The 22238-nt window shown below is 37.9% G+C and overlaps 1 protein-coding gene, 1 long non-coding RNA gene and 1 pseudogene across 2 annotated transcripts; all 3 read left to right on the top strand.

Moving 5' to 3' along the window:
• The first annotated feature begins 498 nt into the window (after positions 1 to 498).
• Positions 499 to 1160, top strand: LOC127650090 (elongation factor 1-alpha 1-like; annotated as a pseudogene).
• A 395-nt stretch (positions 1161 to 1555) lies between these two features.
• Positions 1556 to 14050, top strand: LOC127650184 (cyclic GMP-AMP synthase-like). Its single transcript, XM_052135436.1, has 7 exons — positions 1556 to 1635; positions 11287 to 11442; positions 11760 to 11989; positions 12275 to 12500; positions 12629 to 12895; positions 13006 to 13105; positions 13197 to 14050. Exons 2-7 carry the CDS (start codon positions 11304 to 11306, stop codon positions 13702 to 13704), a joined length of 1470 nt encoding a protein of 489 aa, XP_051991396.1. The 5' UTR covers positions 1556 to 1635; positions 11287 to 11303; the 3' UTR covers positions 13705 to 14050.
• Positions 14051 to 14229: 179 nt separating this feature from the next.
• On the top strand, positions 14230 to 17982 carry LOC127651019 (uncharacterized). Its single transcript, XR_007971495.1, has 5 exons — positions 14230 to 15051; positions 15221 to 15279; positions 15584 to 15887; positions 17222 to 17593; positions 17724 to 17982. It is a non-coding gene; the product is annotated as an uncharacterized LOC127651019 (long non-coding RNA).
• The last annotated feature ends 4256 nt before the right edge of the window (positions 17983 to 22238 follow it).

The raw sequence follows: 22238 nt of genomic DNA, 5'->3' as shown, positions 1-22238 counted from the left end.
TTTCTGTGAACTATTCCTTTAAAGCAGACCTGTCAATGCATTATTTGTAATGTTTAAAAAAAATCTATATTAAGGAAAATCTAATATTTACATTTATTTGATAATGATAAAAAAATAGAAGCAGTTATCCAATTAAAATAAAGTTCTACGTTGCTTATTTAGTCCATTCATTAGTCTTCTCAAATCACTGATCTCACAAACTTCACAAATATAATTATAAATATTTGTCTGCATTAAGATGGGAAAGGGATCCAAGCTTGGGTGCTGGACAAACTCAAGGCAGAGCGTGAGCATGGTATCACCATTGACATTGCTCTCTGGATATTTGAGACCAGCAAGTACTACTTCACCATCATTGATGCCCCTGGCACAGAGACTTCATCAAGAACATGATCACTGGTACCTCTCAGGTAGGGTTGTTTGTATTTCAACATACATAGCACAAGTTAACATGCGTAAATAGTGAAAATATAAATGTCATGATTTTTATATTTATTGAATCCCTGCTCCCAGGCTGACTGTGATTTAGAGGCTGGTATCTCCAAGAACGGACAGACCCATGGGCACGCCCTGCTTCCCTACACACTGGGAGTGAAACAGCTTATTGTTGGAGTCAACAAGATGGACTCCACCGAGCCCCCTTACAGCCAGAAGTGTTATGAGGTGATCACCAAGAAAGTTGGCGCCTACAGAAGATCGGCTACAACCCCGACACTGTTGCATTCATCCCAATTTCAGGATGGCATGGTGACAACATGTCACAGCCCAGCTCAAACATGAGAATCTACTCTCCCCAGGATTTGAAGGGGTTGTATTTCGTAGATGTCCCTTAGAGGCAGAGTTTCCTAACATGGGGTTTGTGAACCATTGGGGGTGCATGAGGGAAATCCAAGGGGATTGTGAGGTTTTTAAGTAAATTCTTTAGATAATAGGGGTTCAGCGGACACAGAAAGCTGGAAAACCCCTGTCTTGGTGTATATGATCTCCCTTTGTATTATGCTTATGGAAAATAGATGAGCTGGTTCAAAATTGAGTGGAAGGAAGGTGCTCCCAATGGTGTTACCCTCCTTGAGGCGCTGGACTCCATCCTGCCACCATCTCAGCCTGTTGACAAGCCTCAACGTTTGCCCCTGCAGGACGTGTACAAGATTGGAGGTAAATCAGCCTCATTCACCAGTTCCTCTGTTGAGAGATCAGAAACCCTGAATGTTCTGTTGTTTTAAAGACTCTTTTCAAAACTGATTCAAATGATGATTGATCTTAACTTTCATTTTTCTTAACCCAGAATATTCCTTTAAAAAAAGACAGAAGTCGTCTATACAATGTGGTAAAGGGTTAAGCAAATACACTTTGGTCAGCAAATTACAGCAAATTCACTTTAAATGCTTCCCCAATGAATTGGTGGCATTTCACTTTGTGTTTCTTGAAAGAAGTCATACTTGTTTGGAACAGCATTACGTAAGTAAATGGTTTTCGCTGTATATAGTCACACTTTAAACATGACAATGGGACAAACCCATTTACTGTTAAATGAAAGTCTCAAGACCATGTGACACGCAGGGCGGAACTTCGGATCAAAAATGCATCACTGCTGATTCTCTGTAAACAGATCATATTGTCTTGACAAGGAAGTGGGTAAGTCTGCAATCATACACATCACTGAATATTATGCGGTTAATATGATTCTTTATAATACACACACGAAAGTAACTGCTGAGATCTATTTTACAGTGTGATCCAAAACAGTCTTGTATGCTAATTGATCATTTTTTTAGTGAAGTGTTGATGTTTCTGTTCGTTGCACAATACACATATAAAACATTTAAATATAATCAATGTCTATTCTGAAACATGCCCACCAAATGCTTTCAGTAACTGATGATGTGATACTTGAAAAGTGTCTTTTCTGCTGTTCTTGTGACATCTCTCCTTAATTTCTCTTTCCACCCTGATTTGCAAAATTACATTAACCTCGAGCTACCTAATTTTGTGAACTTCAGGTTCCCATCCCTTATTTTTTTGAACGTCATAAACCGGGTATAAAGCTTAATGTATTTATTTATTTTATTTACACAATGTTCCATAAACCATAAATACGTTTTCAGTTAAACATGACACTGATTTACATTACAATTACTTGATTTGGTTGTTTTTTTTTATACTGATAATACCTCTTCTATTACTTACCTTAAAGGTGCACTTAGTCTTTTTTCCTAATTGTAAAAGTTGTACTCCAACGAACAATAGGCTAATCTAAAATATTTACTGAACTAAAGCATACAATTATCATAATATATTATCAGGGATTTAGGAAAAATCTTTGGAAGCTAAGTTTAAATACTGGCTTCTCCGAAAACAATGAGACAGCCAGTATATTCTACTTTGAATATTACATTCCGTGCTTGAATTTCGGTATTTGTGTTTTGGCCTGTGTGATCCTGCCCGCTGCCTATTTCCCAATAGTATTTCGACACCCCGGGTTGCCAGATTTGTAACAATTGTAACATTGACAGAGTTATAAAAAATACACATGAACTGTTTAATAATTAGGTAACAATATTAACATTGCAAACATATACATTACCTAATCAACTTACAGTGAAAGGCTCGTCGCTTGCCATTGTCAGTTTACTCGTTCCTATTGCGTGTCCTCAACCTGGCAACCCGCGTGTGCTTCGAGTCTGGGGAGGAGGGAGCCCACTCTCTGCAATATTTAGAATTTGGACTGCAGTACCCATTTTAAACGCTTGATGTCAATGTTACATATCCTTTAAGTAATGAATTGTAATTTTGAAAATCATGAGCACTCACATGAGATGAAGAAACCAGTCATATCAGGAACATTATAAAAGTAATTTATATTGGAGTCACGTGATGCCATGCTGCACTTTGCTAGTTTTAACACTAATGACAAAAACCGGTGAGATTCGATACACTCCATTCCATAACTGTTCTAGGCCAAGGTCAGTTTATTTATATAGCACATTTAAGAACACTAGTGTATACCAAATTGCTGTACATATGCAAATGAAACAATACCAGGGCACAGAGGCGGGACAATAGGAGGACTATATGTCAAATAATTAAAAATCCTCAGCCTCTGGAGACATTAAAAGACACTTATGTGCTCAAGCTGAACCCCCCGAGCAGGCCGTGAGCCTGGGAGTCTATTTAGTTGGAGAGGTGCTGGAAAAACGGCGAGAGCTGTTGAACATATTGGCAATGCTGACGAAGGTCGTTGCTGACTTGGAGGATCTTGCTGTAATACGTCGATCGATCACTGCCATGGAGATGAAATTCTCTGAGGAGGTTACAAGAGTGGAGGATGTCGTAAAAAAAATCAATTATCTGGAGTCATCAGAGAGGGAATTAGCTGCTAATCCGCTGGTGAACAAGGTAGATTTGGAGTATGTCTGAGATAAATTGGAGGACATGGAGACCCGTAGCTGGCAGAATAACGTACAAATTGACGATGCATGTGCTTTGTGATTATGCCCTACTGGCTGGAGTTTGTTTTGTGGAGTATTTCTTGCAAGACATTGGAGTGGTTAGGTAATTTGTTGTACTTATGTAGCAGCTGAGTGGGCCGGCTCACTGAACATTCCTGTCCTTTGAGAAAACTGAGCACCTTTTTTCTTTTTGTTCTGGTTCCGCCTAGTGGCCGGAGTTTGTTTTGTAGAGTAATACAAAACTCAGAGTTTGTGTTTGTTTTATAGATTATCTTTTGTTGTGTAATTCTGTCTCACAAAAGTTGTATAGAAACACCGGACTTGAGCAATCCGACAGTAACATTGTCGTGGGGCTCTCGTAGGCGTACATGGACTGTTTGAGTTTAGAGGGATGGACACCATCTGGCGTTGCGTGGGGTTAATGCACATGTTTTTCTTTTTTTCTATTTGTTTGTTTCTGGGGCAACTTCAGGGTTTGATTGTTGCACTAATGTTGGAATAATTTTGTTTTTGACACACAATAAATTCTTTCCTAATATGTCAATATGTCAAATGTTAATATGAGTGGATTGTCTCTCTCCACACAGAATGTGAATGAGTTGGGGCACCACATAAAAGAAGGATGGTTATTTCTCTTCTTAAGTTTAAGAAATATGATATAGGGTTTCTTCATGAAATGCATCTTTCCCTGCAGGAAGCTGAAAAGTTTGGGAAGATATGTGGTGGACATTTATTCTTTAGTGCTGGCTCAGGTAAGAGCAGGGGAGTCACTACATTGATAAGTAAGCATCTACAATTCAAATGTCTCAAACAGGTTAAATATAAATTAGGAAGAGTCATTATTGTTTTAGCAGAAATTCAGGGGCAAATATTGATTTTGACTAATATTTACGCACCTAACGCTGATGATCAGGGCTGTTTTATAGATCTTGAAGGGATGTTGCAAGCCGGTGGTACCCCTCATTATATAATATTGGGAGGAGACTTTAATCTTTTGATAGACTCATCATAGTGAAGCAAAATGTGTGTAAGCCCCCTAGAGCAACATTGACGCTTCACAGGATGTGTAAAAATCTTGGTCTAACAGATATTTGGAGACTTTTTCTGGATAAGTTTTTTCATCAGTCCATAAGATTCAATCTAGAATAGATTTTTTATTTATTTTTTTATATCAAAGTCCCTAATTTTATATTTTGTTGATTGCTCAATTGGAAAAATTTTAGTCTCAGATCACGCCCTGGTGTGTTTAAAGGTGTTGCCTCATATGGAGAAAAAAAGAATATAGTAGTGCTTTAATGTATCCCTTTTGCAATACCCTGAATTCCAACAAATCTTAAAGGCTGAAATCAATGTTTATGTGGAGACCAATTGGTCCTCAGTATCTTCTGTGAGCGTGGCTTGGGAGGCACTTAATGCAGTTCTTAGGGAACAGATCAGACAGTATGCCTCATTCACCAAAAAATCCAAATCACAAGAACTCGTGGAGTTGGAAGGGAATATTAAAAGTGCCGAGGCACGTGGCCTGGGTAGGTCAGCGAGTAAAGACGCTGAGTACCACCCCTGGAGTTCGCAAGTTCGAATCCAGGGCGTGCTGAGTGACTCCAGCCAGGTTTCCAAAGCAACCAAATTGGCCCGGTTCCTAGGGAGGGTAGAGTCACATGGGGTAACCTCCTTGTGGTCACTTTAATGTGGTTCAGTCTCGGTGGGGCGCATGGTGAGTTGTGCATGGATGTCGATGGCGTGAAGCCTCCACACATGCTATGACTCCATGGTAACGCACTCAACAAGCCACATGATAAGATGCATGGGTTGACGGTCTCAGATACGGAGGCAACTGAGTGTCATCCTCAGCCATCCAGAATGAGGTGAGTCACTTTGCCACCATGAGGAATTGGAGCGCATTGGGAATTGGACATTCCAATTTGGGAAGAAAAACGGGAGAAAATGTGCAGAGGCAGAGCTGAAGCGCTGAATGTTGTCTGATTGCCTCAGAGAATTGACCTGATTGAAATACATATATAATACGTTTTGTCGTGGAAGGTGGAGTTTTGGCTATTCAGGGCAAGACAGTCATACTTTGAGTCGGGCAAGGCTCTGGGGCCAGATGGCTTTGCCGCTGAGTTTTTCAGATCTTATGCTACAGAATTGGCTCTGACTTTTTCTAGAAATTTATATGGAATCATTAAAGAATGGAAAGTTTCTACCAACCCTGACGCAAACCTGGATCAGTTTGATTCTTAAAATGTACAAAGATCCAAGCAAGTGTAAGAGTTACCATCCAATTTCCCTGATCCAACTAGACGTTCAAATATTGTCAAAAATGTTGGCTAACCGATTAAGTTATGACATCTCTTATACCTATAGATCAGGTGGGGTTTATTTGTGTATTCTGATAAGATTAGGCGTTTCATCAATATCATGTGGTCAGTGGCGAATGCCATCTCACTCACTTGATGCCGAAAAGGCGTTTGATATGATAGAATGGGATTACTTTTTAAGATTTTGGAAATGTACAGGTTCTGGAATACTTTTATTGGTTGGATTAAGTTACTTTATAGACACCCGGTAGTGGCAGAACAAACGAATGGATTAATTTCTTACTCCAGATAGGGGCACCTGGCAGGGTTGCACTTTTTCCCCATTATTGTTCTGTCTTGCCCTGGAACCATTAGCAGCCATGATAATAAAGGAGGATGATTTTACAGGGGTGGTGGTGCATAAACTTTTGCTTTATACGGATTATATTTTAATATTAGTCTCCAACGTACTAGATCTATGCCTTGCTTGCACAGAATTAATAATTTCTTCTAAATTCTCAGGATACATAGTTAATAGGATACAGACTAAATTCGAAGCTTTGGCTCTTGACAGCGCACTGCCCAGTAACAGCTTTTCAGCCGGGTGCCTTCCAGTGGCCCAAGCATGGGATTAAGTATTTGGGTATTCTATTCCCAGCAAATTTGTGTGATTCGAGTGATGTGGGCAGGTGGGCTTCAATACATTTATCTATGATTGGGAAGGTTAATACTATTAAAATGAATTGTATTACAAAATTCAACTACCTGCTACAGTCTCTCTCTATATATGTCTTCCCACTTATATCAAGCAATTTGATAGCATAGAAAAGTCCTTCATTTGGAATGGTAAATGTCCCTGATTACATTTCAGTAAGTTGCAAAGGCTGATTGACAAAGGTGGGCTAGGCCTACCCAAGATTTATTTTTATTACTATGCATTCGGTCTCAGACATTTGGCGCATTGGTCGCTCCTTCCTGAGAGAGCCTGTAAAGGTATCAATGGAAAGGAGGAGGCAAGAACCGGCTTGACGATATAAATAATGGTTTAATGATAAACTTAAAAGACAATATAAACACACACATGACGGACATGTCCGTAAACGATCTCCCTCTCCCGCACGATCCTCTGCAGTCGACCTTTAACCCTCACGGAGGCATAATTAGCCTAATACGGGACCGGGTGTGTAGGATCACGGTGGCCCCCTGCCACAGAGCCCCTCCCTGGTTTTGTATTGAACAGGAAGTTCTTGCCTCATTTCTCCATCTCAAAGCCTTTCTATCAAACTAATCGGAGAAGTTAAGTTACATCCCGTTATCTCACATTTGCACTCGGTATGGACAAAAGTGTCCAGAGTGTATAATTTGGACATTTATTTAAATGTAGCCTCGAGCATATGGCTGAACCCTAAATTATATATTAATAAGTCCCCTTTCTGCTGGTCATAGTGGATTGCGAATGGGGTTGTACACTCGGTGACCTATATGAGAGTGAAGTGTTGAGATCCTTTGAAAATTTGGTTCAACATTTTGGGATTCCCATATATCATTTCTTTAGGTATTTACAGCTGTGCCACCTGCTCTGTACTATTTCTGGGAGTAGCATACACCCCCCTAGAGTAGTGATTACTGCTTTTGGAAAAGGTCACCTTTGGCATCAGTGTATTACTCCCTGTTAATTCAGAGTCTGGTGGACAGAGCTTCACTTTCTCTCAAGAGATTATGGGAGAAAGATTTAAATTTGTTATTGGAGGAAAGAGTGGATTCTAAAAAACATCAAGTCTTGTCTCAATCTACATCAATTCTATAGGCTTGGTCTTAAAGGCACCCTTTAGGCATGTTTTTGGTGGTATGTTAAGATCCAAGAATTTTGGTTGAAGGTTCAGAGTTTTATGTGTGACATATTGGCCACTCAAATTTAATTTTGCCCCAGACTCTGTGTTTTAGGCGATGGGCGGTCATCAATATAGGGGATAAAAACATACAAAATGGGGTCATAACCAGTGTTATGATCGGCAGACAGATTGTTCTAAGGCAGGGGTCTGGATTTTCTTTTATAAGGAGCCTATTTTTTATTTTTTTTTGGTTGATGCATTTTTTTTTAAAAGAGCCATTCTACAAATTAATAATTTACTATTTTCATTCAAATAAAATGTTTATATTGCCCATAGACTACTCAAAAACAAATGAATATGCAAAAATGAATAGGTATCATTGCAATATGGAACTGAGTACATGTTTTTGTGCAGGTCTCCATAAAATTAATTTTTATGGAGAAAAATTTAACTTCCCTTTTGGGTTGGGCAATATGTAAAAATATTTGAATGATAATCGCATTTAAAATATCGTGATTATATGGTCAACCCCCAAGGTAGAATATTGCTATATTGAATATGAATATTTTTGCTTTATTGATTTTGCTTTAAAAATTAATTTATTGAAACACAACATAAACAAAAGATTAAATTCAAATTGCATTTTAATCAAAATGAAAAAGCAGTTAAAATAACAAAATGATAAAAAAATCTTCTATATAACCACCTCCCCCAAATCCAAAATGTACCATCTCCAACGGCTCCATTTGCCATCACGCAAGTATCAGTACACGGCAACAGGTGCAAATTAAGAACTAAAGACAATTATAAATGTAAAGATAATTATCATAATAAATAAGCCTAAAAAATTCCCTTGTGTTCCCAAAAAATGCTGCTTAAATGTGTGTTCTTATTGAATGTGTTTGTATTGCGGTAATACAGTTTATGCTGCCTAAAGAAAAGAAAATAGAAAACATTTTAGGTTCAAGGTGAACGTCTTTTATTACTTTATGATTTAATTACTTTCATCTTTGTTTCTTTAATATAAAGATACCTGTTACTGAACCTGCAGAGCTGTGTTCACAATGCATAAGTGCTCCATGCTCCATGGAAATAAAGCAAACTAAACTCACAGCACCTCAAGAGATGATCGGACATCATATGCAGCATTCTCATAGATTACATTATTCTTCCAAACATTTTTCAGTCGAATGAAACAGAGAAAAAGGATAACTCTTTTTGACTAACAGCATTTCTTGTCATGTGTCACTCTGAGACGTCTTACAGGTCACCCACCTCTTTTGGGTAGATAAGCAAATTTACTTGCGCATTAAATATATTTACACCCGCATTTTGCAGGTGGTGGGTGCTATATCACACCCTGGGTGCACATAAAATATAACAAACGTTCATAAAATTGCTTGTATGAAATGCTCTTAACGGCTAAGATCAATAGATGAAAATGAGGCCCAGAACTCTAAGAATGTGCTTGTCTTGGAGAAGCGCTTTCATTGCACTCGTGAACAGCAGAGCTCAGTGCGCACACTTTAAATCAGACACACATTGGCGACTTTTCTTTTGTCTGTTCTTCAAAATATAATCACGTTTTGTCAAACACACACCTTTGTGTCTAATTTCTTGTAATACATCACACCGAGATGTTTTTCAAGTCACCCTCCAAAGTGGCTCGTTCATCAGCAAAATACTCTGCATGAAAAATCTGTATTTTGTGGGTGTTCATTTCAAACCTTGTTCACCAGGAGTAGGCTGTACAACAAATTCGGGAAAAAGGAAATCAAAACAGTGTCATTGACTTCAAGCTTTGCAATCGCACCCACACTTTCTGCAGGAAAATTATCTCTAGAAAGTTTTAAAGATCATGTGTTGGTGAATGATGAGACACCTGGCAAGCAACATGATTTTTAACAAAGAACCACTTGTGGCTCGTGAGCCATAGGTTCCCGACCCCTGATCTAAGGGGGATGGAAGTCTGCTGGAGCCCCCTCATTTCAAGAGTGGTGCACCGATACATCCGAGGAAATGCCATGTAGAAGGCTGGGGAACTTAGCCAGTTATTTGGCATTCTTGGAGGGCTCTCGGGGATGGGCAGTGGAGAGATAAGTATAGTTTTAAATGTGTGTGATTATTATTATTTCTTCTTCTTTTTTTTGTGTGTGTGTATACTCATGTGTGATCACAGGGTTGTTTGTTGAGGGTCGGGTTGGGGATTGGGAGGGGTAATAGTGAGGGTTAAATGTTTTTGTTAAATGAATCTGTGAATATATGTTTTGCTTTTCTTTGTTAAATGTATGAATCAATAAAAACTGTTAACCAGATAAAAGCTATTTAAATCAACATGGAGAGGGTCCCATTATGGGGGCCACCATGTTATGATAACATGACTAGCAAAATATTAATTGCTTAACCTTAGTAACCAATCTGTTATTGAACACTTTTACTAATGGATTAAATTAATCATGGTTGAGTGTGAATATTAAATTTGTACAATGGCATTGATAACTGAAAAACCTTTGTGCTTGAATGATGCTACATCTACGCCGCTAGGTGTCAGTGTAAGTCCAAGACAACATGCATAATCAAGTACTGAGTGCACCTTTAAATATTTTGAGATTTGTTCATTTCCTAATATTATTATTATATATTAATATTATTATTATTTATAATATTAATTCATAATTATTCATAATTATTGTGATATATGTTCTATAAAACATTTTAGACATACTATATTTTCCCAATGCTATGAGTAATGATGCCCCTATTTCTATTCTTCTTCCATATGTCCTCTGCAAGCTGCTCCAATAGTTTTTAGACTGGAATGAGCAGGTCTTTTAATTCAAGTTTTATATATATATATATATATATATATATATATATATATATATATATATATATATATATAGGGGACCTATTATGCTAAATTAACTTTTACATGGTGTTTGAACATAAATGTGTGTTGGCAGTGTGTGTACACATCCACCTTATATTGTTAAAAATCCACCCATTAATCATAAGCACTGTCTCTGAACAAGCCGTTCGCAGAATCTGTACAAAGTGACATCAGTTTCACAAAAAGTTTTTTTTTTTTGAAAAGACCCACAAATGTTGACAAACACTGCTGACGGACATGTTTGTTTTGTGTGTGTTGTTTCGTTATAGCACATAGCGAACGTTGTAACAGTATTTGTGTGTTGCTCATCCATCGTTGTAAAACTGCTGAATAAACTACAACAAATAAATAGATTTATCAAATAACCATTCTGAGACTTCCTGGTTCATTCTCAAAGTTGTTACATCTGACGGGTCTCTCCCTCATTAGTGTCTGACTCCAGTTCAAACATATAGGGCTGAACACCACTATTTTCGCTGTCAGTCATATTGCTTATGATGTCTAGTTATCCGAAGCAGAGATGTCAAAACCCCGCCCTATTCTGTATATGGGGCGGGGATCACCAGCTCATTTGCATTTAAAGACACAGACACAAAAACATCTTTTTATTCCCACCCAAAAATTGGCATATTCAACATGGTATAATAAATTATCTGTTGGGTATTATGAGCTGAAACTTCACAGACACTTTCTGGGGACACCAAAGGTTTAAATTACATCTTGTGAAAAGGGCATAATAGGTGCCCTTTAAGTTTTTCCTACTTTATTATGCATCTCTGTGCAGTAATAGTTCAACCTCATTTTTTTTTTTATCACAGTAAGGCTTCAAAGTTTCATGATGAAAAGACATATAACCAGACAGAAATTAGGTACTGCGGAGGATGAAGCTCCCGACTCTTGCACTCCCCATACGATTGGCAACATCAGCCCACCAACATCTTCCATTGAGAGAAGAAAAAGGCAGTCTCCCAAAGGTAAGTTCATGATGATTCTTACAAAAATTGAGAGTTCATGGCAAATTTGCCAAAAACGTATCATTTTCACATGCAGATTGTCCATTATTGCCAAAGGATTGCATGTGAAAATAATCAGTGGCAATTAAGTTTGTGGCTAGTTTGTCAGAACTCCCCTTTTTGTAAGGGGACTCAACAAGTATTAATACTTGCCGTATATCGGACAAATTATTGTTACAAAACGATTAATAGGCCTACCCCAAAATGCCACTGTGTGTTCCAGGAAAACATTTAAAATAACATTTACATAATTTAAGTTTGTCATCCCACTTTGACAGCTTCTCCTGGAACTATAGGAGATGATTTAATCATTTCCTCCGAGCTGGACCGCTTAATCAGGCAGAGAGGCAGAGACTTACGTTTGCGTAAGAATGACCAACAGAATGCTGTGAAGCTAGTTAATAATTTGATCAATGGCCTACTGGAATTCTTCAAGAACAATGAGGATCAGCCATTCTTCAGGGAGGTTTCTGTTCTCACCAGTGGAAGCTACTATGAGTTGGTGAAGGTAAAAGGAAAATAATATGTCAATAGTAGCTTTCAATATTTTCAAATAGAAAGGTAGTATTTTTTCTAAGAGCTATGAAGTTAATATCAGATGCAATTTGTATCCGATATTGCCATTAGGTTATGCGAGTAGGTCTCCTATTCCATATCTAAGGTTGGGCATTTAGAATAACAAAGTAATGACAGAAATTCATGAATGTTTAAAATGAGCAATGGAATTACAAACTGATTTGCCAAAAACAAGTTGTTCAGAAATTCTGAAAGCGCATATTTTAATCACCAACAGATCAACAAACCCAATGAGTTTGACATTATGCTGAAACTGAAAGTACCAAGGCTTATATGGTCAGAACTGGAAGATTATAATGGACTATTTTATAAGGTGATGCTTCCCAGAGCCACACGCTCAGATATCCAGTTCTTTCTTTTGGAAGATGAGCGAACCATCTCAGCCACCAAAGTCAAAGGAGAATTGTACCGCTTGGTCCGTAAATTTATTAGTAACTATAAAGGTATGTTTTACTAATCAGCTTTTCAACATGTTCATTTATGTGAACATTCATTGGTATGTAACTTAAAGTTGAAATGGCTTTTTATACACATTTAAAATTGTTTGTGGTTTTATTGCATGTTCATTTAGGTGAGGGTTGCTGGTTAATTCAAAGACAACGGGTAACTTCACCTGCAGTGACCCTTGAATTAAAGACCGGAGATGAAGAAGAGGATGTGTTGTCTGTAGACCTTGTGCCTGCTCTTGAGGTGCCACAAGGATGGCCACAAGCTGCACGGGCAGGTCCAGATGTAGACCAATGGCTTGGGAAGCGATGTCGCCGCAACTTTATCAGTAAGGCTGTTTATTTTGTCCCAAAGAGACCACATGGAAGAAACCTCAAAGATGAGGCCAAAGGTATGTTGGATTTGAAAAGCTCTGACTCCATGGTACCATACACATTCAACTCCTCACAAACATTCACTTTCACATAAATTATCAATATAGTTGAGGTATCTTGTTTTCAGAGAGCTGGCGGATATCCTTCTCTCACATTGAAAAAGAGATGATCCAATATCATGGCAATAAGAGGACATGCTGTGAGGGAGCTCCCAATAAGTGTTGCCGGTATGAATGAACACTTGAGTTTGTAGCAGGTAATTTTGTGAAAGATCATGCTAAAGATTAATGTCATGAATCTCCTTTTCTTGTTTATTAGGAAACTCAGTTTGCGTCTTCTCAAGTTGTTGATTGAGGGACTAAAGCAACATTATCCCAAAGAACTTGAGCCTCTGTGTTCCTACCATGGGAAAACAGCCTTCTTCCACAACCTCTCTGTCAGAGTGCAGGACTCCCTTTGGTCTCCAGGCCAGCTGTCTGTCTGCTTCATGAAGCTATTTGGACACTTTGAGCGATGTGCACAAAATGGCTCACTACTCCACTTCTTTGTCCGTGATCATAATCTTTTCGCTCCACCTGCCTTTCCCAAACGAACTCTTGTATTTCTGACCAATGCTCTGAAGGAGCAAAGAGAATCAGGGTTCCCTGTTTTGAAGGTGCCAAGCCCAACCTCTGCTCTTGTTCCTGACATTGACCCTCTGATCCCCCCAAATCCAATCGATGGTACAGAAGAAGTCGTAGCCTCTAAAAGCTCTATTAGATATGTCTATGCATGCTTGGTATGTGTTATTGTGTTTGTGGGAATCGGATGTGTATTTCAACAATGAATTAATTTCAAAGATCCAAATATGGATAAGTAAATTTGTCATCATTGCATTTGTTTTCACATAATAATTTTATTATGAATTCAAAAGACAACTCCATTTTGCCATAGAAAAATAGTACATTAATTGTGAAGTATTTAACTTTTGGTTGATATTGATTAATGTTTTTGTCAAAAAAGTGTTTGTACACCCATTTGGATGAATCGTTGTGGACTGTGGGAACAAACAATATATTATCTTTTAAGATGATTTACTTAAATGTAATGGGTATGTCAATAATTATCTTCTAAAATATGTTATGTATATACTGTGCGTCCTTTACAAATGAAAAATAATCTATCCCTATAAACTGAGCTTTGAATATTTGTAAAACAAGATTTATTTATTATATAAGCTAACAGAAGTGAAATATACATAAACTTTGATGTAGTGTCTGATTTAACCCTAAAAAGAGCAAGACTATAAAGGTACCTCTGAAAATTAATTAATTGCTATTTTCCAACACATTTAGGCCCATGGAATAAATTTTCATAGATTTTGCAGCTTGTAGAAATAAGTTTTACAAGCTGAGATAATCTGCTTTGATGATTTGATTATTTTTCAATCTGTTTTGAGATCAGCTGCCTTCTCAAAAAATGCATCCATGTTACTTTTAGATAAAGATTGTGAGGTGATGCCAGCATTGATATATAAGGTTGCATGTCCTCAGTTTATGCAGGGACCCCCTTTTATTTTTATGATTAACATTTTTATTAAAACACGGAAAAACAAAACATAAATACACAAAATCAACTTTTAACACCCGAAACTCGATTGCCCCAGACATCACACAAAATTCTGAACCCTCAACCAAAACCCTTGGATCTTAACCCACCCCCAAAAAACATGCGTTGTATCTCCATCCTCCGATTGGCATCGCCAGCAGGTAGGTGTGTTTTTAAGACCAAGCCTATACAATCTAGAGGGGGGTCCAATAGAATCTATGTAAAATATTGTACTGCATAAGGCGAACACTTGCATCTCTAGATACAGACTTGACATTTTTCAGAATCTTCACTCCTTCCTCCAATACCAAGTTAAAATCTTTATACCATAATCTCTCGATAGACGTTAAAGCTCTGACTCTGAATTTGCAGGGTGTAATACACTGATGCCTCATGACCTTTTCCAAAAGCAGTAATCACCTCTATCAGAGTATTTGCCACTTTAGGGTGGTGTGTGCTACACACTGATCTATATATATAACTGGATAGCTCATGACGTCACAACAGTGAAGCTACTGCGCCGCCATCTTGGTATTCCCTAACGTTCTGTATTCCTATGGGTCTCAATGGGAAATCGTCTGTTTTGGTGAGTAATTTTTAACTATCCAGTCAAATTAAAAACAATGTTTTACGTCTGCATACACTGCATCACAATGCAATCTTCCTAAATATGTAATTCATTATTTATTTTGACTTTCATTTTTTACCCCCTGCTTATTCTAAATGTGAGCGTGTTATGTTACTCTTTATTGCAGCAGCATTACGTTCAGCGGCGCACGTGTTACCTCAATAGAAACAAGTTTAAGAAACTGAGGTAAGTAAGATATCAGTAGAATTTTTTTGCAGGCTTTAAAGTTTTTATTCTGAATACATAATTATGTTTTGTAGCTTTTGTTTACGTTGAACGTGCATTGTGGTTATTTTCTTAGGATAAATGAATATTAGCTATGCAGCTAACGTTAACTTAGGAAAATAACCACAATGAATAACAGTATAACTCACCAAGTTAACTTTTTTGGTCAAGTTGAATATCTAATTGCAGATCAACACCGGTTACATATGATGACTATAATGTGGGCTTGCATTAATTCTCTGTGTGTGATTTGTACTTTTTGCAGTGCACGCCTGAAACCGGACCAGCTCACGGGCATCAATTATAAAGTGATCAATTGGAATAGACGAGGAGCAGGACTGGACTTGTAATCTAGCCTACCGGACATTTTTCCGGTGGACCGACGCACTTTGGGGTCGATCAGGGTGGACTGCATGGCCATCGGGAGAACCGAGCGGGCCGCTGTGTCGGCCGCGATAATCTAAAACGAGCCGCCGCTGAACACTCTCCCCCCAACAAGTTTTGGGCCGATTTCTCTTTTCAGTCCAGCTCTGACAAGGAGCACATGGATATTGTTGAAGTTAAACAAGGTGAGTTTGTCGTTTGGATTTCAATAAACATCCCACTGAATGTTAGATAAAACTGGATTTGGTTAGCAACAGGAGGAAAAGCTGTATGAGGAGACATTGTTAAAACAGCTCTTCAGTGAAGCCAGGCTGACAGAGTAAAATGTATTATACTAAATGTTTTTATTTGCAATGAAGATACTTTTGCAACATGCAATATAAGTCTCATAAAATTACTGTTTCTGATAGTTATAACATTTAATATTAATAGAAAAGTTGACCCAAATATGTAAATTCTGTCATCATATACTCATTCTCATGTCCTTCCAAATCCATGTGACTTTCTTTTGCAGAACCCCCAAAAATGTATTTTGTATTCCATATAATGAAAGTAAATGGTGAGCAAAATAGCTTGTTTTGGTCACCAACGGCTTTCATTATATGGACAAAAACATTTTTTTAAATGTCCTCTTTTGTGTTCCACAGAAAAAGTCATACAGGTTTGGAAGGACATGAGGTTGAGTAAATAGCTGTGCGTAAGGTCTTAAGTTGGGGTATAAAGTTCAAGGCTTCGTAACTACTAGTTAGTTTGCAACTAAGTCGGTGCTTAATTTGGTTGCTCCACCAGTTCTTAAGGCAAGTCTTAACTAGTAAGTCGTGATGCGTAGTCACATACTATGACGTTTACCTGCATTGATCCAATAAGCAGCGTTCATATTTGTACACAGAAGTATTAAAAAGCCGTGAACTTCAATTTGATTTTGTTACGGTTGATGTACAAACGTTGTTTGCTCACGTAACCGTCACTGCGGACGTCACAAGAGCAGCTCTCTTGAGAGACATATTTTGATAATTAAGATATTATTTTAATTAACATTTTATACTTTTATATTTGACTGTCATTCATATGATTTTGAAGCCTGAAAAGGAAATCATACCCTCATTTTATTATATGACTCAAGCTTGTAAAAATTTGTATAAATTAATTAGTGAGTTTGTATGGTAATAAATCATCATATTTATGAAACACCTAAAACAGGCAATTAATTGTCATAATCACAATTATTTGATTGATGCCTGTTATGCAAAACATGAGCTTATTGATGTCATAAAATATCAGTCTGCTCTTTTATTCCATCAGTTACTCCTGCTCGGAGTCTTCTGTAAATATTTAGTTTATACTTAGGGTTACGTTGTACTGAAGTTTAATGGTGCAACGCTGAATTGTTTAGTAGTGTGTAAATTGTGACTTTGTGCTCATTTACGCCACAACTAAGCTAAGTTTAAACTTTTGTATAGCTGGTGCAACCGGCTCCTGATCTTTATATCAAACTTTTCTTTTTTCTTCTATTTTGCAGTACAAGTTTGCCCAGAGTTTTCTTAAGCCGTTTGGACTGTGATGCAGCACATGTTTCCTTGGCAATGAAGTGGAGGCTGATGTTTGTGCAGCTTTCTGCAATGCACTTTGAGTATGAAGATGTGATTGTTGTATGGTTCTAGGTTGAACATGTGTGCCTCAATTTCCTTGAATGCAGAACCACCATGGAGATCCAGAACCGTTGTGGGGACAGAGATGGGCCTTGTGAGTGTGTGCTGTTGAAGAAATCTCTCAGCTGTCTTGCAGACTTTCAGGATGCTGTCTGACGGTCTTATAAATCCACCTCAGGACTTCATGTCGATCAGTGTGTTCATCTTGGGAAGAGCTCTCGACACTGAGTGCTGATAAACAGGTAGTGCACAGAATCATCTTCATAGTGGTTTTAACTGCAAAGCCTGCTATGTACCCCACCACAGCCTCTTTGAACATGGACAAGCTGGGACGACATACAGTGATGTTTTTCTCTGTGTCTTCTGTTTCAGGCTGAACGTCACTGCCTGAAATGCCAGCGTATCAGAAGATGTTGCCTCCAGTGTCACTGTGCTATCCGGTGGAGAACTGTTGCCACTAGCTCTGATGGCATGTCTTGCTACCATTCTTTTGAAAGCTGAATAATGTGGGATTGTTGTTAAATCCATTAGCAGATTTGTTCCCACATATCTGCAAATTTTTATTGTATTGTTCAGTTTAAGTCAATTTTTGTGTGTACTTGGAAGCTTTTGTTATTGAACAAATAAATATGTATGATTTCCTTGTGTGCGTATGTCAATAAACTTTTTTCTAATTATGATTTAAAAGATCAGGGGATTGTTGAAATAATTAAATTCTCACAAGCTGGTATGTACATATTCCAGAAATGAATGCAAATGGTTAATTCCGTTAAGTAAAGGTAAATTAATTTATGTGTGTGTGTATATATATATATATATATATATATACACACACACACACATACTGTATATGAACTTGTGTGTGGCGTTTTTATATTTGATTGTTCTGGATTTATTCTGAAGAGGTACTGTGTAGTTACAATACCAACACAAAGCTAGTCGTTTTTATTAACAACTTTAAAACTTGTTGATGTGCATGCCCCCCCCAATTAGTTGACATTTACTATATAATCTAGTCAAAAATGATTAATAATGTTGGCAAATTATGCAGTTGTATAATTTGTCAACATTATGAACAATGAGCATCAACAGATTTAAACTATGAAGGCAGAGAAACATTGCATCCTGTAACAATCTGCAGATGGATAACTTTGCTTTAAAAAGGGGTATTAATACACTTTGGTGTTGTATTTTTACTGTTGATTATTAAAGATTATGATCGTTATGCCCACTCTACATGGGGATAACGACTAATGTGTGCTTAATATGTACATAGTCATAAATTTACAACCTGTGGGCACTTTAGCCGCATCCTTAAGTGAGTGTTGTTTCGCGGTTAAACGCTGCACATGCCACGATGCCCTCTGTCGGTAGGGAATAGTAAGATGGCCGCCAGAGCACTTCCGGTAGCTTCACCTACTGCTGGCAGTTTAGAATTCTATGAGCAATCCAGTTATATATATAGATCAGTGGTGCTACACCCAAAAGCAATACAGAGCAGGTGGCGCAGCTGTAAATGCCTATAGAAATGAGATCTGGGAATCCCAAAATGCTGAACCAAATTTTCAAAAGATCTCAACACTCTCATATAGGTCACGAGTGTTGTAACCCCCCCTCACAATCCACTCTGACTAGAAGAAAGGGGATTTATTAATACATAATTTATGGTTCAGCCATATGTTTGAGGCAACATTTAAATAAATGTCCGACTTACACACTCTGGACACTTTTGTCCATACCGAGTGTAAATACGAGATAACAGGGTGTAACTTAACTTCTATGATTAGTTTGATAGAAAGGCTTTGCAATGGCAAAATAGCAAGAACTTCCTGCTCAATACAAACCCAAGGAGGGGCTCTCTCAGTTGGAAGCGACCAATGAGCCAAATGTCTGAGACCGAACGCATAATAATACAACAAATTCTGGGTTAGGCCAAGCCTAACTTTGTCAATCGGCCTATGTAATTTATTAAAATGTAATCTGTGATGTTTACCATTCCAAATGAAGGACTTCGCTATGCTATCAAATTGCTTGAAATAAGAGAGGAGGAAATCTACAGGGAGAGATTGTAACAGGTAGTTACATTTTGGAATACAATTCATTTTAATAACATTAACCTTCCCAATCATTGATAAATGTAATGAAGCCCACCTGCCCACATCGCTCGAAAACCTTTTTATTAAGGGGTCAAAATTAACTCTTAACTAAATCAGACAAATTCACTGGGAATAAAATGCCCAAATACTTAATGCCCTGTTTGGGACACTGGAAGGCACCCAAAAGTCAATACTGCTTCAATACGTTGTCAAAGCTTTGGATTTAGGTGGAACCAGCACAAAAAGAAACAAAAAGAGGTGCTCAGTTCCTCTAACAGTTAAGTGAATGTTTAGTGAGTCTGGCCCACTCGGCTGTTACATAAGTGCAACATCTGACCTAATCACTCCATTGTCCTGCAAGAAATATTCCACAAAACAAACTCCAGCCAATAGGAGGCATAAGCACAAAGAATGTGCAGATTCATCCACAAACTGTCCTGAAGTGTGTCTTTACAAGAAATATGTTTTGCAGCAGGATGGTTTTCTCAAAACACATTCTCAAGATTTTACAACCTAGATGTAACATCTCTCTAGCTTGCTATTTAGTTTGCCAAACATATACTTATGCCCCTCCCTTTGAGTACAGACTCCCCATCATTTTACACAACCGCCTGCATTCAGTTTGTTGTAATTTACCATAAAGTCACAAGCACTTTCATTATAAATAAACTCCCATCCCGACTGGGTTTGTGAAGGGGTTAATTCATAATACATGGCTATAGTTTATATATTCATTCTGAGTGTTCCCCTACTGGCCAACATGAGGTTTCACTCACTTGCAGCATACTCATTTTGGTTGCCTTCCCGTGGGACTGCAGCATCATGTTTCCTTTCTGGAAGGTTATGTTATGTAGTACGGTGTGATGGGATTCCATTCCCCATATGCATTAGCAAACACAATGTCAAGTTTACATAGTCGTAAGGGAACATTTAGGTTACGTGCGTAACCTCCGTTACGAAGGGAACGAGACATTGAAAATGCTGGCCGCACTACAAGACTCTGATTTCTTTTGAGGTGTGAGCAATGACTCCTTGACCCTCAGTCAGAAAATTCTGAGGAGTGGTGATTTTGTGGCTGCTTTTATAGCGAACAGCTTCACACCTAAAAGGGCGGGACTCAAACACCATAGCCAATATTAGAATATTGCTGTTATTGTAGAGAGGTTTCAACTAGGTCGTGTGGAAGGACACTCCCCATGCATTAGCAAATGCAATGTCTCATTCCCTTCATCTCAAGGAACCAAGGTTATGTACATAACCGAGATGTTTTAATTTAGAAAACTAATGGCACAATGGCAATGCATTGATATAATGTAAAAAATTATAATAATAAAAATAAAAAGAAATCCACATTGTTATTTACTATAACTTTTTATTCAAATTATTATTCTTCTATTTTATTATAAAATTTGATTTTAAATGAACTCAAAATTTGAAGGCAATCAGGTTACTTTCAGTTCAACCAAAATTATTTCTTTCAATGCATAGTTCAGCACATCACCACATTTACCATAGTCAAAATACATAAAATCCGATTTGTCCCCTTTTTTAATAACATGAAATTTCTTGAGTGTTTAAGTACTATTGACCACTGAACTTGAAATGTCCCTCCGTTTTTCATTTCAGAAATCTGGTCACCTTACATTAACTGCTGTTATATAAAATATATAATATAATATATATAATATGTATTCTGTCATATGTAAAAGAGCAGTGTAAGGATTTTTAACATGAGAAAATTGCCTGTGTAACATGAGAAAATTAACAGCAACAGGTTTGGAATGACCAAAGGGATGAGTAAATGTTGACAAGTTTCATTATCAGGTGAATTGTTCATGTGGGTGACAGCCGTGGAAAAGTATGTACAATAATGCTGTGCTACACACAACACAGCTTAAACACTCAGGTATTTAGAAACCATTTTAACAGTACATTTGCCCTCTCCTTCAGTAGCAGGTAATGATAGCAGGGTTATAGTACACATGTTGCCTAAATACCGCCAGCCGGCAGCCATATCGTGTCCAGCTGAGAACTGAGTGCGAACGGAAGTTACCGCGCAAAGCCTGATGGGCGCTGTAGTAATGTGGACGCCAAAAAACGTAGCATAAATTTCTGCGCCGGAAGTACAACGTCCTTTTTTTAGTGCTCAAACATGGCGGTGAGTACAGCAGAAATTGTGAACATGATGGTGTATCATTGAAATCAACAAACATCTGCTTGTGTTGAGACAGTATTAAAGAGAATCACATCTCTATTAATCGGTCTCGCTCTGACATATATATTTGTGTCATTATTTATGGCCTGAACGTTTAGATGCGTTAAATATTCCGACCGTCAGGAGTTGCCTTCAGAGTATGCTATAATGCCGAAACGACATGTAATTGACTCACATAAAGTTGGATATGTGCTTACTTGAATACATAACGTGCTTCCATTGAAATAACAGTGTCCGGAAGAACAGCCCGACCGTTCCATTAAAGATAAGTGTAACAAAAAAAACAAGGCTTACCGGCGTATGTTGCAGTATATGCAGCTCTACAGAAGGTGGATCTGTCCGGACATGTTCGATTTGGACCCGTGTCCAAAATACATCAGTGCTTTGGCGTTTAGAGGAGTAACTTGCAAGTTTGCCCCGCGGTTGCAGTGTAATTGCTCCTGGTTCATCAAAGATTAAATCTTGTCTCAGAGAAATAACATTTATGTACGTGTTTCAGTCTTATCAACAAGTGCTTAATCGGACAATATAAATGTAATGCAGAACTTGCATCTATGGCTGTATGTGCTTTACGTC

Source organism: Xyrauchen texanus, chromosome 10 (genome assembly GCF_025860055.1).
Source record: "Xyrauchen texanus isolate HMW12.3.18 chromosome 10, RBS_HiC_50CHRs, whole genome shotgun sequence".
In the NCBI taxonomy this organism is placed as follows: domain Eukaryota; kingdom Metazoa; phylum Chordata; class Actinopteri; order Cypriniformes; family Catostomidae; genus Xyrauchen; species Xyrauchen texanus.
Note: the sequence above shows the minus strand (reverse complement) of the source record. Positions and strands in the feature narration are given on the sequence as shown.